The 14,974-nt window shown below is 36.1% G+C and overlaps 1 protein-coding gene across 3 annotated transcripts; it reads right to left on the reverse strand.

Moving 5' to 3' along the window:
* Nucleotides 1–3,955: 3,955 nt before the first annotated feature.
* HMGN5 (high mobility group nucleosome binding domain 5) lies at nt 3,956–14,378 on the reverse strand. Of its 3 annotated transcripts, XM_059157345.1 has the most exons (6): nt 14,206–14,378; nt 12,054–12,083; nt 11,179–11,208; nt 10,851–10,904; nt 8,563–8,691; nt 3,956–4,961 (listed from the first exon to the last, which is right to left on the reverse strand). In XM_059157345.1, exons 1-6 carry the CDS (start codon nt 14,218–14,220, stop codon nt 4,353–4,355), a joined length of 867 nt encoding a protein of 288 aa, XP_059013328.1. In that variant the 5' UTR covers nt 14,221–14,378; the 3' UTR covers nt 3,956–4,352. The 3 variants fall into 3 exon arrangements, with proteins under 3 accessions (XP_059013328.1, XP_059013329.1, XP_059013330.1); XM_059157346.1 differs by lacking the exon at nt 12,054–12,083; XM_059157347.1 differs by lacking the exons at nt 11,179–11,208; nt 12,054–12,083.
* Nucleotides 14,379–14,974: the final 596 nt, after the last annotated feature.

The following is a 14,974-nucleotide window of genomic DNA, read 5'->3' on the forward strand; positions in this document are numbered from 1 at the left end:
ATTTATCTGTGTGCTCTCAGTAGGTCATCAATAATACTTTTTATATTATGACTTATGTGTAGACTCCAACTTTGACATGCACTAGTTCTATGCCTCCCTTTGTTGGTATCATACAAAACATGGGATTTTTATAAAGATTAATAAAGTTCAGCATGAAACATTTTAAGTGCTATTAAGGACAAACACGAAGGGAAGACTTTGCTTTATATAGCAGATGTACACTGAAGAATTGTGTATATATTTTTTTATTATTTTTTTTCCACATCAAAAAACTGAATTATGCCTTACCATATAATTAGAATATAATTTCAAAGACGTTCACATTAAACATTTTTATTTTGAGACATACTATCACTAGCCAAAATCATGCTTATTAATGGGGCAAACCCTCTAAAGTCACAACAGAAATTTTTATTAAAACTTCACTATATACTCAGAAAATCAATTCTTTAATAAATCAGTATATTACAAAAATTGTGTTGTCAATGAGATAATTAATAAAGATATTTCATATTATTAAGGAAACTCCAAGTGCACTTTTTTTTTAAGAGAGAAAGAGAGTGGTGAGGGACAGTGGGAGAGAATCTTAAGTAGGCTCCATGCCCAGTGCAGAGCTTGATATGGGGCTCTCTTTCACAGGCTTGTAAGATCATGACCTCAACTGAAATCAAGGGTGGGACACCTAACTGACAGAGCTACCCAGGTGTCCCCCAAGTGTACTTCTCAAACAACTTTTCTCTGTGGTGTTCCCTAAAGATTTTTTTACACCTTTGTCTATTTCTCCACAACTTTATTAAGTATTGTTCTGCTGTAGTAGATTTATAATTCATATCCACTTTCACTTACAGTAATGGTATCTGTCTCTTTAAATAAGCACTCCTCTACTCCATTTTTCCCTCCACATCTTACTATTTTAGAAACTTTTAGAAGAGAAATTATATTAATCAAAGTTTTAATGGTAAAGGGAAAGTAGGATTCAATTAAAACAAGAAGATATATAGCAATAGAAGACCCACAAGACCAGGTGAAGCATTTTAGTGCCATAGTGTAAAGGAATGGTCCTCCTGTAGTATACTATGATATTCTTGTTATATGAATGCTTTATTATATAGTTAAAAATAATATTGTAAGGTGAAGATGGCTATCTCTTTATATAGAGGGTAGAATTTCACAAAGTTAAGATTTCTGCCCATCACCTGAAATGTGCTTTTAAAGAGAAAACCAGCATTGTTACTTTTTTTTTTTTAAAGATGTTTATTTATTTGACAGAAACAGAGAGATCACAAGTAGGCAGAGAGGCAGGCAGAGAGAGAGGGAGAAGCAGGCTCCCCACTGAGCAGATAGCCCGTTGTGGGGCTCGATGCCAGGACCCTGGGATCATGACCTGAGCCAAAGGCAGAGGCTTTAACCCACTGAACCACTGAGGTGCCCCACAGCATTGTTACTTTTATTTAGCCTTGACAATGAAGGGGACCAAGCATTTAAAAGACCAGTTTCTGTATTTGAAGTTATGACAGTACACTTTCTGTGGTTGTGGGATATGACTAGTTAGTGGGGGGATACAGACAAGGTTCCTATATATTTAACCATCCCTTTTAGGTCAATTTTAATTACTGTAGCATTGCAGTAAATTTTGATACAGGGTATGAAATGGTACAAAGCCTGTCAGCCCTGTGAAAGAGGCAGAGACAGAGGTTTAAGCTTTGGAAGCTGGACTTCTGAATTTGTTTATTTTCTTTTTTATTCTTAATATGTGTGGAGCCTTTGAAAACCAAGGAAGTTAAGCAAGAAAAGAAAAAGAATAAAAGAAAAAGATACTCACATTGGAAAGAAGTAAAATGAACTCTATTTGCAGATGACATGTTCTTATAAATAGAAAACTCTAAAGAATCCTCAAAATACCTACTAAATCTAATAAATGAGTTCAGCAAAATTACAGGATACAAGATTAATATGCAAAATTCAGTTGTATTTCTATACATTAGCAATTAAAAATTCAAAATGGAAATAAAAATCCATTTACAGAATCAAAAATAAAATACTTTGGAATAAATGTAATCAAAGAAGGGCAAGACTTGTATACTCTAAGAACTACAAATATTGCTGAAATGAAAGATACCTAAATAAATGGAAAGATATCCCAAGTTAATGTACTGAAAGACAATTTTTAGTATGGCAAAATTCCCCAAATTTATCTGCTTATTTATTGTGATTCTTATCTAAACTTCAACTGCCTTTTATTTTGTAGAAGTGAACAAGCTGATCCTAAAGTTTATATGGAATTGTAAGGGACCCTGAACAACCAAGAACAAAGTTAGAGGACAAATACTCTCTGATTTCAAAAATTATTACAATGCTACAGCAACCAAAGGTATGGTATTGACATGTAGACATAAGGATCAATGGTATAGAATTGAAAGTCCAGAAATTAATCCATACATCTGTGGTCCATTGATTTTTGAAGAGTGTCAAGACCATTCAATGGGGAAATAATGTTTTCAGGAAATGATGTGTGGACAAATGGATGGCCACATGTAAATGAGTCAGAGATTTAAATGTAAGAGATAAAGCTATAAAACTCTTAAGGTGTATGGGTATATATCTCTGACCTGGGCTTTGGTAGAAGATTCTTAGATATGTCACCAAAAACACAAGCAATAAAAGAAAAAGCACATTAGACTTAACTCGAAATTTAAAAACATGTGCATCAAAAGACAGCAACAAGAAAGTGAAAAGACAACCCACAGAATGGGGAAAAATTATGCAAATGATTATGACTGATATGACACTTGTATCTAAAATATGTACACATCTTACAACACAATACTGAAAAGACAACCCAAGAGAAAAATGGGCAAAGGATGTGTTAGACACTTTTCCAAAGATAAACAAATGGATGATAAGCACATAAGAAGATGTTTAACATCATTATGGAAATGCAAATCAAAATCAGCATGATTTCAATCACCTCCCAATAACCCCACTAAGATGGTTGCAATAAAATATAGACAATAAGAAGTTTTGACTAGGGCATGGAAAAATTAGAACCCTCATACATTGCTGGTGAGAATACGTGAAACTGAAGCCACTTTGGAAAACAGTCTGAAAGTCCCTCAAAAAGTTAAACATGCCATTACTATATAACCGAGTGGTTCTACTCCTAGATATATACCTAGGAGAAATGAAAACATACATTGGCACAAAAAGTACTACATGTATATTCATAGCAGCATTATTTGTAATTGATAAAAATATGGAATCATCTCAAATGTTCAAGAAGCAATGTAGTATATCAATGGAATATAGTATTATTCAGCCATAAAGAGAAATGAATTGACACATGCTGCAACATGGATGAACCTAGGAACATGCTAAGTGAAAGAAACCAGACACAAAGGCCATGCATTGCATGATTTCATTTATATAAAATATCTAGAATAGGCAAATCTATAGAGGCAAGTTAAATTAGTGGTTAACAGGGACAGGTGAGGAGGGGAGTGGGAATGGAGAGATTGCTAATTGGTACTTTGATTTTCATTTGGGTAAAAATGTTTTGGAATTAAATAGTGGTAGTTGCACAATATTTTGAAAGCACTAAAAAAAATCACTGAATTGGAAATGGTTAAAATGGTAATTTTTATGTTAATTTATCTCAGTGCAAAAAAATAAAAATGCTTCTGTGAACATCACAATAGAAAAATCAAGCACTATATTATTTCGCTAACTATATTTTTAGATATATTTTTAAAAATTAATTATTTTTGAAAAGAATTTTTATTAAGGTCAATCTAGTAAAATTTTGTGGATATATAACCAGAATTGCCCTTCTGAAAAAAACAAAATTGTAACTCTTTTAAAAATGGAATTGCAATTTTATTTGTTCACAAGCTGATAATAAAGTTATATCTGAGAAAGAATTATAACTCTCCGCATTACAGAAAATAGTTAAGCTTTCTTTTTTTTTCTTTCTTTCTTTTTTTTTTTAATAAAAGCAACCTAGACAACCACAAGTAGTTTGGAAGAATGTTTTCTGGATCTCCCCACTTTGTGAAATTATCACAGATAGGAGTAAAATTAAAATTCAAAGATTTAACACATAAGTCACACAAAAGGAAATTCACTGACAAAGTTGAAAGCATAGTTTCTTATATATTCCATTATTATGATCACAAAATGTATAAAGGTTTCATGTTAGCTACTTTGTGATTAATAATCAGTATGAAGATGCTTTGAAATTAAGCTGATGTTAAAGAAAAGCTGTATTTATAAAATATTTGATAAAAAATATTCATTTCTATAAACATTACAACATGGAGGCACATATTACCAAATTATGAAACTATTGGGCAACTTTAAACAATACTCTGAGTTTCTTTTTTTTCATATTTTTTGACTACTTCTTTTTCAGCTACTTCTTTTCTGACTTCAGCCTTCTTTTTATTTTCCTCTCCTTTCCCTCCATCTTTCCCATCTCCCTTCCCATTTTCTTCTGTTCCATCTTCCTCTTTTCCATGTTTGCTCTCTTTTCCATCTTCTCCTTTCTCATTTCCACCATCCTCCTTATTTCCAACTTCCTCAGTTACACTTTTCTCCTCTTTTCTATCTTCATTCTCTTTTCTGTCTTCTTGCTTTTCTTCTCCTGTGTCTTTTTCATTTTCAAATTCTTTGACATCTTCTCCTTTCCCTTTTTCATCTCCTTTTTCTTTTTTCTCTTCTTCTTCCTTTCCATCTTCTTTTTCTTTTCCATCTTCATCTTCTTTTCTATCTCCTTTTCCATCTTTGTTCTCTTTCCCATCTTCTCTTTTCTCTTCTTTTTTGTTTTGATCTTCTCCATCTCCTTCTTGATCTTTTTCATCTTCTCTAGCTACTTCCACTACTTCCTTCTTTTCTATTCCCTCTTCTTCAACATATTCGTTTTTTTCTTCTTTCATTTCCTCAAGTTCTTTTTCAGGAGCTGGTACCTATATGTATAGAGAAATTTTTAAAATATTATATTTGAAAATTTAGAACTATTTTCCTTAAGTATTTAGACAGAATTATAACCATTTTATGAAAGGAACTATACTTAATTTACAAGAAGGTAATTTTCCTGTGAAAAACACATCTCAACTATCACAAGATAAGAAAAACATTCTAAGAAATGGGATTAACTAAAATATCTTCACACACGGGGTGCCTGGGTGGCTCAGTCGATTAAGCGTCTGCCTTTGGCTCATGTCATGATCCCGTGTCCTGTGATTGAGCCCCACGCCAGGCTCCTTGCTCAACAGGGAGCCTGCTTCTCCCTCTCCCTCTGTCTGCCACTCCCTCTACTTGTGCTCTCTCTCTCTCTCTCTGTCAAATAAATAAATAAAATATTAAAAAAATAAAATATCTTCACACAAACATGTATAATTAGATATTTCAAACAGTAAATTCAGGAAAATATATTCACATACAGAATTTTCATTACAAATATGGGAAACAGTAAATACAGAAAAATGACATATATTCTATAACACCAATTCTCAATGAGAAAACAAAATGCATTCCTTGAGGAAATAATATTTTGTTTCCATAATAGTGAGATTTAAGTTTTCTCTAAAAAAAGTTACTTGGAAAGTCTTTTATCGGGTAGACTGTGGGGGAAGAACTAAGATGGCAGTGTACTAGGAGGACCTTAGGTTTTCCTTGTCCCCCAAGCATAGCTAGATAACTATCAATCATTTTGAATACCCAAGAAATCGATGTGAGGATTGATAAAACAAACTGCACAAATAGAAGCAAAGAAGAGGCCAAATGGAAAAGCCAGGATATGCGGACACACGGTTTTGGGGAGAAATAGATAGTAGGTGCTATGGAAGGAAGGGAGCCCTGGTCATAGAGAAAGGTGAGAGAGAGTGGTGTGCACAGGGAAACACAGAAGGAGAATGCTTCCCCAAAGCCACTGGCTGGAAAAATGAGGGGGTGCTGATTTCTGTGAGCTTTTAAACCAATGGGGCTCGAAGACTAGAGTTTTAGAGGGACCCAGGGACAAAGGAGCAGGACGGCACCATTTCCCTCCTTTGTTCCTCAACATAAACTGATCATAGAAATCAGAAAAACTCCATTGAAAGTTTAACATGCTTACCCCAAGACCTGCCCTTGCCATGCTCTGCTGGTACTGCTTTTCTCAGGCAAGTGTGTCTAAGTACCAGCACAGCAGGCCCCTTCCTCAGAAGACTAGCACAAAACCCTGCATGCACCGCATCTACTGAACATAGAATTCTTCAAAACTTCATCTCTAGTGGAATTATTATCAAATCTCTTTTAACAAGCAGACCTGTACATACATAGTTAAAATTCACCACACTCTGGCCAAGGTCCAAACAATGCCCACTGCAGGCAAGGAGAACCTCTGCAGACTACCGATCTGAGGATGGGGCAGCCAAAACACAGAAGCAGAGTGCACACAGCACACACAAGAGACACTTCTGGAAGGGCCAGGCCCTGGATACTATATGACCTCTTCTTCATAAAGCCATTACTGTCAGGAGCAGGAAACACAACAGGCTTTCCTAATACAGAGAAGAAGACAGAGACCTAGACAAAATGCCAAGAAAGGAATGCACTCTAAAAGAAAGAACAAGAAAATGTTAAAGCCAAGGCTCTAACAGAAACAAATGTGAATAATACACCTGATTTGGAATTTAAAGCAACAATCATAAGGATACTAGCTGGGCTTGAAAAAAGCGTGGAAGACATCAGGGAGACCATTACCAAAGATATAAAAGAGCTAAAAAAGCAGACTGAAATGAAAAATGCAGCAACTGAGATTTAAAACTAACTTGATGTAATGACCACATGTATAGGAGAAGCAGAAGAACAAATAAATGATACAGAAAATAGAATTATAGAAAATAATGAAGCTGAACAGAAGAGATACAGAAAAAAGATTAGAACATGCGAGTAGACTTAGGGAACATAGCAACTCCATCAAACAAAATAACATTCATGTCATATGAATCCCAGAAGAACAAGGGAGACAGAAGGGGGCAGGAGGTTTATCTGAGGAAATTATAGCTGAAAACTTTCCTAATCTGGGGAAGGAAACACACATCCAAATCCAGGACACACAGGGAACTCCCATGAAGATTTAAAAAAAAAAGAGGCCAACACCAAGACATATTGTAGTCAAACTTACAAAATAAGGTGATAAAAGAAAAATTCTAAAAGCAACAAGACAGAGGAAGTAGGTAAGATAGCACAGGAGTAGGGATGACCCTAAGTTTGTCTCATCTCTCAAATAAGGCTAGATAGTTATCAAATCATTCTGAACACCTGAGAGATCAATCAGAGATCTGAGGACAAATACTGCAAGTCTACAAGTAATAAAGTGAACAACTTTTAGAAGGTAGGAGGTGCAGGGACTTGAGTCTGGTGTGATATAACTGTGGATATGGGAGAGATGAGGGGAGCCTGCTTAAGGAGGCTACTGGATAGTATTAAAGCAGCAGAGTGAAAAATCAGAATGTTTGGAAGTATGCTATAATGGAGGATGTGCCTGGCTTAAATGTGCCCAGGTAGAAGAGCAGGGCAGAATTTCGGGTGTTATACTGTGGTCTGAAGATCCCCTGGATCTCAAGAAGAATGGGTCATCCTAAACACTGCACTATTCCCAGGCATAGGAACAGAGAAGCTGGCTGAGAACAGTGAGTCTAGGTGCCAGGTATCTGCTCTGCATTGCCATAAATTCTGAACCACTGTGCAGTCATGTGACCACTTTCTTGGGCCAAGTCTGACAAAAGGCAGAAGTGTGGCAATATTCTACCTGGGAGGAACAGCAGGGGTCTACACTATGGGAGTCCCTAAAGTTAGAATTTTGAAACTCATTCTCATGCCTGAGATAAAAACAAAACAAAACAAAACAAACAAACTCACTCAGACATAGGCAGGGTAAACACAAGGTTCTGACAGAAACCAGGGAAAGATGATTGATTGCTCTTATGAGCAATCAACTCAAGTGCTGGGAATGTGAATTTTCAGCTCCATGGCTAGAGAATATGGCACCGCCATATTCATCCCTCAGTGATGAAAGACTTCAGGGAGCCATCAAAACAGTCCAGAGCTACTTACACCAAGTCCTGTCTCCCTGTGCACTGGAGGTGCATATTCACCTAGGGCAAGTCCACATGAGACTCAGTGCAAGAGGCCCCTCCCCCAGAAGACCAGCACAAACAATTTGCTCAGGTCAAGTTTACTGATCATAGAATACTGCAAAGCTTCAGCTCTAGGGGAAAATAGTATCTAGCCTCCTTTGTACTTCTTTTTTTCATTTATTTTCTTATTTTTTCAAAAAATGCTGGTGCTTTGATCTTGCCCCAGATCTTCCCCAGCTCCAGAGCTATAAGAAATAAATTTCTGTTGTTTTAAGTCACTTGGTCTGTGGTATTTGTTATAGCAACTAGAATGGGATAAGACACTATAGAACCCCTACTCATTTAATGTTTCTCAACTTTTAAAATACAAGGCAAATAAGATTTTCTCAGTAGCACCCATTGTTAAAACTTTCAAATGGATAAATCTATTAATATTATAAAATACCTCCATAATTTTGGCTTCTCCATTTTCAGCATCACATTCTCCTTTAATAACTTCTTGCTTCTTTTCAGCTATTGCTTTGGCACCTGCATCTGTATTTTTTTCCACTATATCATTTTTTGTCTTCATTTTCTGTCCAGCAACACAAAATAATAAAAACAAATATACAACTTAACTGATATGTTAATTAAATGGCCCAAGTTATTTTATCAGCTGCTGTAATGATTTACAAAAAGCTTTAAAATACCCATATAAACTTAATATCAACAAAAATATGACTTGACACTTTTAGTTTCATCCTAAACCTAAAACAGCATTAAAAATGAATAATGTTCTGGGACACCCGGGTGGCTCAGTGGATTAAGTGTGGGATTCTTGGTTTCGGCTCAGGTGATGATCTCAGGGTCCTGGGAGTGAGCCTTGTGTAGGGCTCCACACTCAGCACAGAGTTTGCTTTCCCCTCTCCTTTACCCTTTGGCTCCCTGTCCCCACCCCATCCTCCACTGTCCCTGTTTTTGCTCTCTCATATAATTAAGTAAAATAATTCTTCTAAATGAATAATATTCTTTTTGTATAAATTAAATAAACTTTCTTTTAGATGAGAAGCAACAGGTTAGAATACTGACCAGTGGTCACTCAGAGCTAACTGCAACAGATTAAGACTTTGATAAATTAACTCTTTTTGACAAGAGGGGGGGTTTATCTGTCATGTCTCATAATTAGCAACAGGGTTTTATTGATAGCAAAGCTTCCAGTGGTAATAATTCAGAGAAATACTATGTTAGCAAGAGCATCACTTTAGATATATTTGAAAGAGATAACCTAAAGAAGAGCTGACTCAGTATATGTATCTACAAGTTTGAAATGACTTGAATCATGACCAAGAAATCTCTTTGCCTTTGTGTGTAAAAAGCACTAGATTAAGGGCCAGAAAAATTGTGCTTGAAATCTGGATCTGTGACTTATTTGATGTGATCTTGAGCACAAGTATAAATCTTGTTGTGCATGTCTTTTATATGTAAAGAAGGGTAATAACACCCAACTCATAGGGGTATTATAAGGAGCAAATGACAAAACACATGTGAAATTGATTTAGAAATATAAAATATAATATAGGTATATTATTACTATTTTAACACATGAGAAACTGAGAGCCAAGTAGGTTAATGCGTTTTAAAATCCATGATCATACAGTATTTGTTTTATTGTAGCATTATCTTCTATTTTTGAAGGACATAAAGTGTTTAATATCTTTTTATAAACTATTTCATTTATTTATTTGAGATAGAGAGAGATCATGGGTGGGGGGGGAAGGGGCAGAAGGAAAGGGAGAAGCAGACTACCCCACTGAGCAGGGAGCTCAATTCCAGGACCCTTAGATCATGACCTTAGCCCAAGGCAGACACTTAGCCACCCCGGTGCCTGAACTTTCTTAATAACCTATAAATTGGATACCTAATTTTATAGAATAGTGACCTTCAAATGTAAAATAGAGAAAAAAATTAAAAGCCTTTCTCTTCTGTTGTCCACTTATTGTTAAAACTTCATTTGCCCTAGTTTTAGCAGTTTTTTAATAAAAGAATTCAAAGCCTTTTATAAATATGACTATAATTTACAGTTTCTCCAATCACAAAATGATGGGATTCGATGATTTTAATGTTCCCCCTAGCTTTAAGGTTTATGATTTTAACCAATCTTTAAAGTATTAACTATACCTCAGTAAAGCAATATTAAAAATTAGTTGTATTATATTTACACATTATTACACACAAGTAAATAAATACAAATATAAAGTGAAAACTGAATTTAATATTGAGGCTATTTTTATTTCTAGTGTTGTTAGCCACATCAGAGTATATAATTCTATATGAAATCAATTGTATTCATTTAAAAATAATGTATGTGAAAACACTTTGCAAACTGTAAAGTACTATATAAATGTTAGTTACTACTATTATTACTTTGGTTACTACAGTTTTCACTTTTTGTTTTCCAGAAACATTGGTGTTGTGACTATATGATGTCAAAGGCATGTACATTTTATAGGTCTACCCAACTAAAATTTTGTTTTGCTTCTTCTTAATGAAAATACCCAAATGCAGTGGACAATCACAGAACATGAACAAATATCCCTTACTCAAAAAGCTTACATATACCATATGGTATAATGTAATATATTACTAACTAAACAGAAAACAAAGAAAGTAAAATGATTAACTGCATGCCTTTCCAAAAAAAAATATTTCTGAAGTAAAGCAATTTTCTCTCAACATTCCATGTTAAATATTTACCTTTGGAGTTGATGTTCTTTTGGGCTTCAACTCTGGTGTAATGGGCATGGGCATCTGCATCAAAAAACACAAGTCATGAAGGGGAAGGAGGAAATCATAACTGAAGAAAGATCACTAATCATGAAATCCAACCTCTTAACTTAAATAAATGGGCATAGTTCAGACTGAGCACTTGGTGGGGGGGACAACAACATTTCCTTGGTGAGAAAGATTTTGCTAAAACATCCAAGATAAATCTGTATAAAATAACTAGTATTGTCCAGAATTCCCTGAATTTTAAAATTACATTTTACAATACATGGGAAGCTTTCTTTTAAAGACCACTTACAGCAGACAGTCTGGCTGATCTTCTCTTTGGCTATAAGTAAAATAATAATAATAATAATAATAATAATTAGTTAATAGAATTATGGATACACAAAATGAGTTATTTATATTGTGAAAATATTTAGTGTAACACTACATGAACATTGTTTTTAAAGAATAATTTATGAACTTAAGTAGAAAAAATATATATAAATTTTATATATATAAATATATAAATATATAAATATATATATATATATATATATATATATATATATACCCATTGCACAAGCCTAGAAAAACTCAGCGGCGGGAATCTCAGGAATGGGGATGGCTATTAAAAACCATTGCTTTCTGTATCTGAGCAGCCCTTCAGCCTGGGAACTATCAAGCTATTACACGATTCATATAGCCCCAGAGTACAGGGGAATTTCGATCTTACTTCTATGTTCTAGAAATAGGGAAGGTAGATGGAAAATATATATATAAATTTGTATATATATAAATTTTTATTTTCCTTCCCCTGGACTCTTTATATAGATAAGGAATAAAAAATCCCAAATTAAACTTCAATTACTAAGCTAAATGAATGCAATGGCTAATAACAAGGAAATAGAAATATAGCCCCTTCTTGCAAACTGACAAAACATTTTTTTGTCTCTTAAAAAGAACAGCTCTCTCCAGATCTTAAGTATAAGGTCCTAAATTTCAAGAAGTTTGGAATTTTCAATACCTGCTATACTTCTGAAAGAGCTCACTGGCATACCATATTGGTACTCATATGGTACAAATATACAAACCAGCGTCAATTTTTTAGCTGTTTATGTGTCTCAAATTCACAAAGCAAGTGGATTTTTTCCAACAGATTCTAAAACTAAACAACAACAAAAAGCTCACCTCCTGCCTCATGTCACCTTGACCCGCAGCCTTATACAGACGAGAAAACCACACAGGAATAAGATCATTGATATAAACACACAGATCAGAAAATATTGCATGGATTACAGTTGTAACATAACCACTTACGACTTTTTTCCTGGATTCTGTCTCAAGTCACCACATGTTACTTCCTAGTAGCATGCTACATACTGCTCTCCACTAATGTGCAAATGTGCACCAAGATGCAAATGTATTCTCAAGACCTAAGTTTACACAAGTGATAGTCAATTCCATCCTTTTGTATAAATTGCATCTCCTAAAAGCAAACCTTTTAAATTTTAAAATCCACCTGCTATAGCCAGTGTTAAAGAAAAAAACAAAAAACAAAAACAAACAAACAAAAACGTGGGGGGGGGGGCGCAGAATGAAGTCAGAGCTTCATGCAATTTCCCTGTTTTGCCTTATGTTTTATATGCACTTGTACCTATTGGACCCTCCCTACAGACTGGACTATTCTTTCGAAGTTTTCCATACAAGAACTACAACCCCAACAATGCTTCAATGTCTTTTTCTTCTCTGTCTCCTTTCTCTCTCTCTCTCTGCTTTCTTTCTTTTTCTTTTTCTTTTCCTTCCTCTTTTTCTTTTCTCTTTTCTTTTCTTTCTCTCTTTTTGTTTTCTGCCTCTCTTTCTTTCTTTTTCTTATTTTGGAAAGAACCTTTGCAGTGTCAATGCATTATTCTGAGGAGTTGGCCAGGGATTTTAAAACTTGCCACCACTACCTGCTACAAGGTTGCTCTCAGCTCGTAAAATAGCAGTACCCATTGCACAAGCCTAGAAAAACTCAGCGGTGGGAATCTCAGGAATGGGGATGGCTATTAAAAACCATTGCTTTCTGTATCTGAGCAGCCCTTCAGCCTGGGAACTGTCAAGCTATTACACGATTCATATAGCCCCAGAGTACAGGGGAATTTCGATCTTACTTCTATGTTCTAGAAATAGGGAAGGTAGATGGATAAATAGGAATAATATCAAAACAGTCACTGGGTGACTCAGTGGGTTAAAGCCTCTGCCTTCGGCTCAGGTCATGATCCCAGGGTCCTGTGATGGAGCGCTGCATCGGGCTCTCTGCTCAGCAGGGAGCCTGCTTCCTCCTCTCTCTCTGCCTGTCTCTCTGCCTACTTGCGATCTCTCTCTTTCAAATAAATAAATACAACATCTTAAAAAAAAAAGTCACAATGTTTTACATCAGCACAGTGTTTTACAATTTTATCTATCAAGCAATGAAACAGCATTCGATTTCACTCCTAAGAGATCCCTCCCAAAAAACAATGAACAAACACGCGAACAAACACCAGGTGTGAATGTATCTCCTCTCCAAGAGAAGAGTCACAAAATTTGAAGTGAGGGTTTGCAGACTACCTGCAGTCTGGAATAGCTCAGATCAATTCTGCATTTCTAAAAGGGAACAAATCCATGCTACCTCACATCAGCAATAGTTTATCTTACTCAGTTCTCTTGCCATCTCTCTATCTTTACCCAGAGAGTTTGGTGAAGTCCAGGTGTCTTAGCCCTGAAGTTGCTAAACTGCAGAGGTGAATCTCTGCCTTCTTTCTCTAGGACAGTTGGAAGTTTGCGCCGCCTAATGGCACAGGATTACCACTGCGTAGCCATCTGGCCTGACAAGAAGTGGAGGAGGGAAGGGGGAAAAAAAAAAAAAGGAACAAGAAAACGGGAAGAACAAAGGCAAATACTGGAGGAAGCCGCGGCTTAAGTTACCCCAAATGGGACGGTTCCCAGAGAAGAGCCGGAGGCTGAGGAGGAAACTGGTGCCTGGAAGAGTGGCTGAGAGAAGCGTTCTCCAATAGGGTAAGCGGAGGAAGGGGGATGGGGTACGAAGCGACAGCACAGCGCTATGGCTGTTTATAATTCAGCATGGAGACACCTCTTAAACGATTTATTTCCCTTAAACAAAACAAGCCGAAAGCGAACTACTAGTTGCATGCAAGACCATCCTAAATCTTACACCGATCTTTTTTGCCCTTCCTTCCCCTTCTATTTGGCATATCACAAAATCTAAGTAGAAGCCCAAATGCTTTTTGAAAAATATCTGCGGATTAGGAAATATGTATTTCAGTCGCTAATTCCCTTTCTAGTTTCCCATTTCACTTACCTTTCTTTTGGGCATTGTTGCAGCTCTCTATAGGAGATCTTAACAATCAGCAGGAAAAAAAAGCCGAAAGCAGTCTCCGTCCAAGCGCTCAGGCAGCAACTGAGTTTTCAATGAACTAACTGCCGCACGACCTGTACTCGGCTAAAAAAACAAAACAACAACAACAAAAAAAAAAACAAAAAACAACAACAACAACAAAAAACCAACTCTCGTTATTGGCAACATTAAATATACCAAGACGCAACCAAACTACATGAATGGATAGCCCGAGTGGGAGCCATATTTGAGTGACAGGCTGTCAGGCCAATAAGGGAAGCTGATCTGCCCAGGGGGCGTGGCCCACGGACTTGGCCAAAAGCCCTCTAAACGCTGGCTTTTCAGACCGCTTATGTGGTGGAGGAGCACACGGACTTGATAAATGTAAAATATTCAAGCTTAAGACCGGCGGGGAAGCCAGAGTTGTCTTGATTTTTTTTTTTTTTTAAGTTGTAATGACAGGCGAAAGTCACTGCAGTTGTTTTCTCCACAATCTCCAAAACCTCCACTTTTACTTACTTCCAGGGGGAACTTGTTTTTGAAACCAGGTTGAGTCTAGGCTCCAGTCTTTGCATTCTGCTTCTGGCAGGAGGATGAAAATGAGCTGAAGAAAGCATTAGCTCCGAAAGTAGAAAAGACTGGAGTTGTTTCGCTGGCTGTGGAAACTCTCCACCAAAAGAGAATTGCGGTACTGGTTGGGGAGGGTGCTAAAATGGTGAGTCTCCTGCAGGTG

Source organism: Mustela lutreola, chromosome X, assembly GCF_030435805.1.
Source record: "Mustela lutreola isolate mMusLut2 chromosome X, mMusLut2.pri, whole genome shotgun sequence".
Classification (NCBI taxonomy): domain Eukaryota; kingdom Metazoa; phylum Chordata; class Mammalia; order Carnivora; family Mustelidae; genus Mustela; species Mustela lutreola.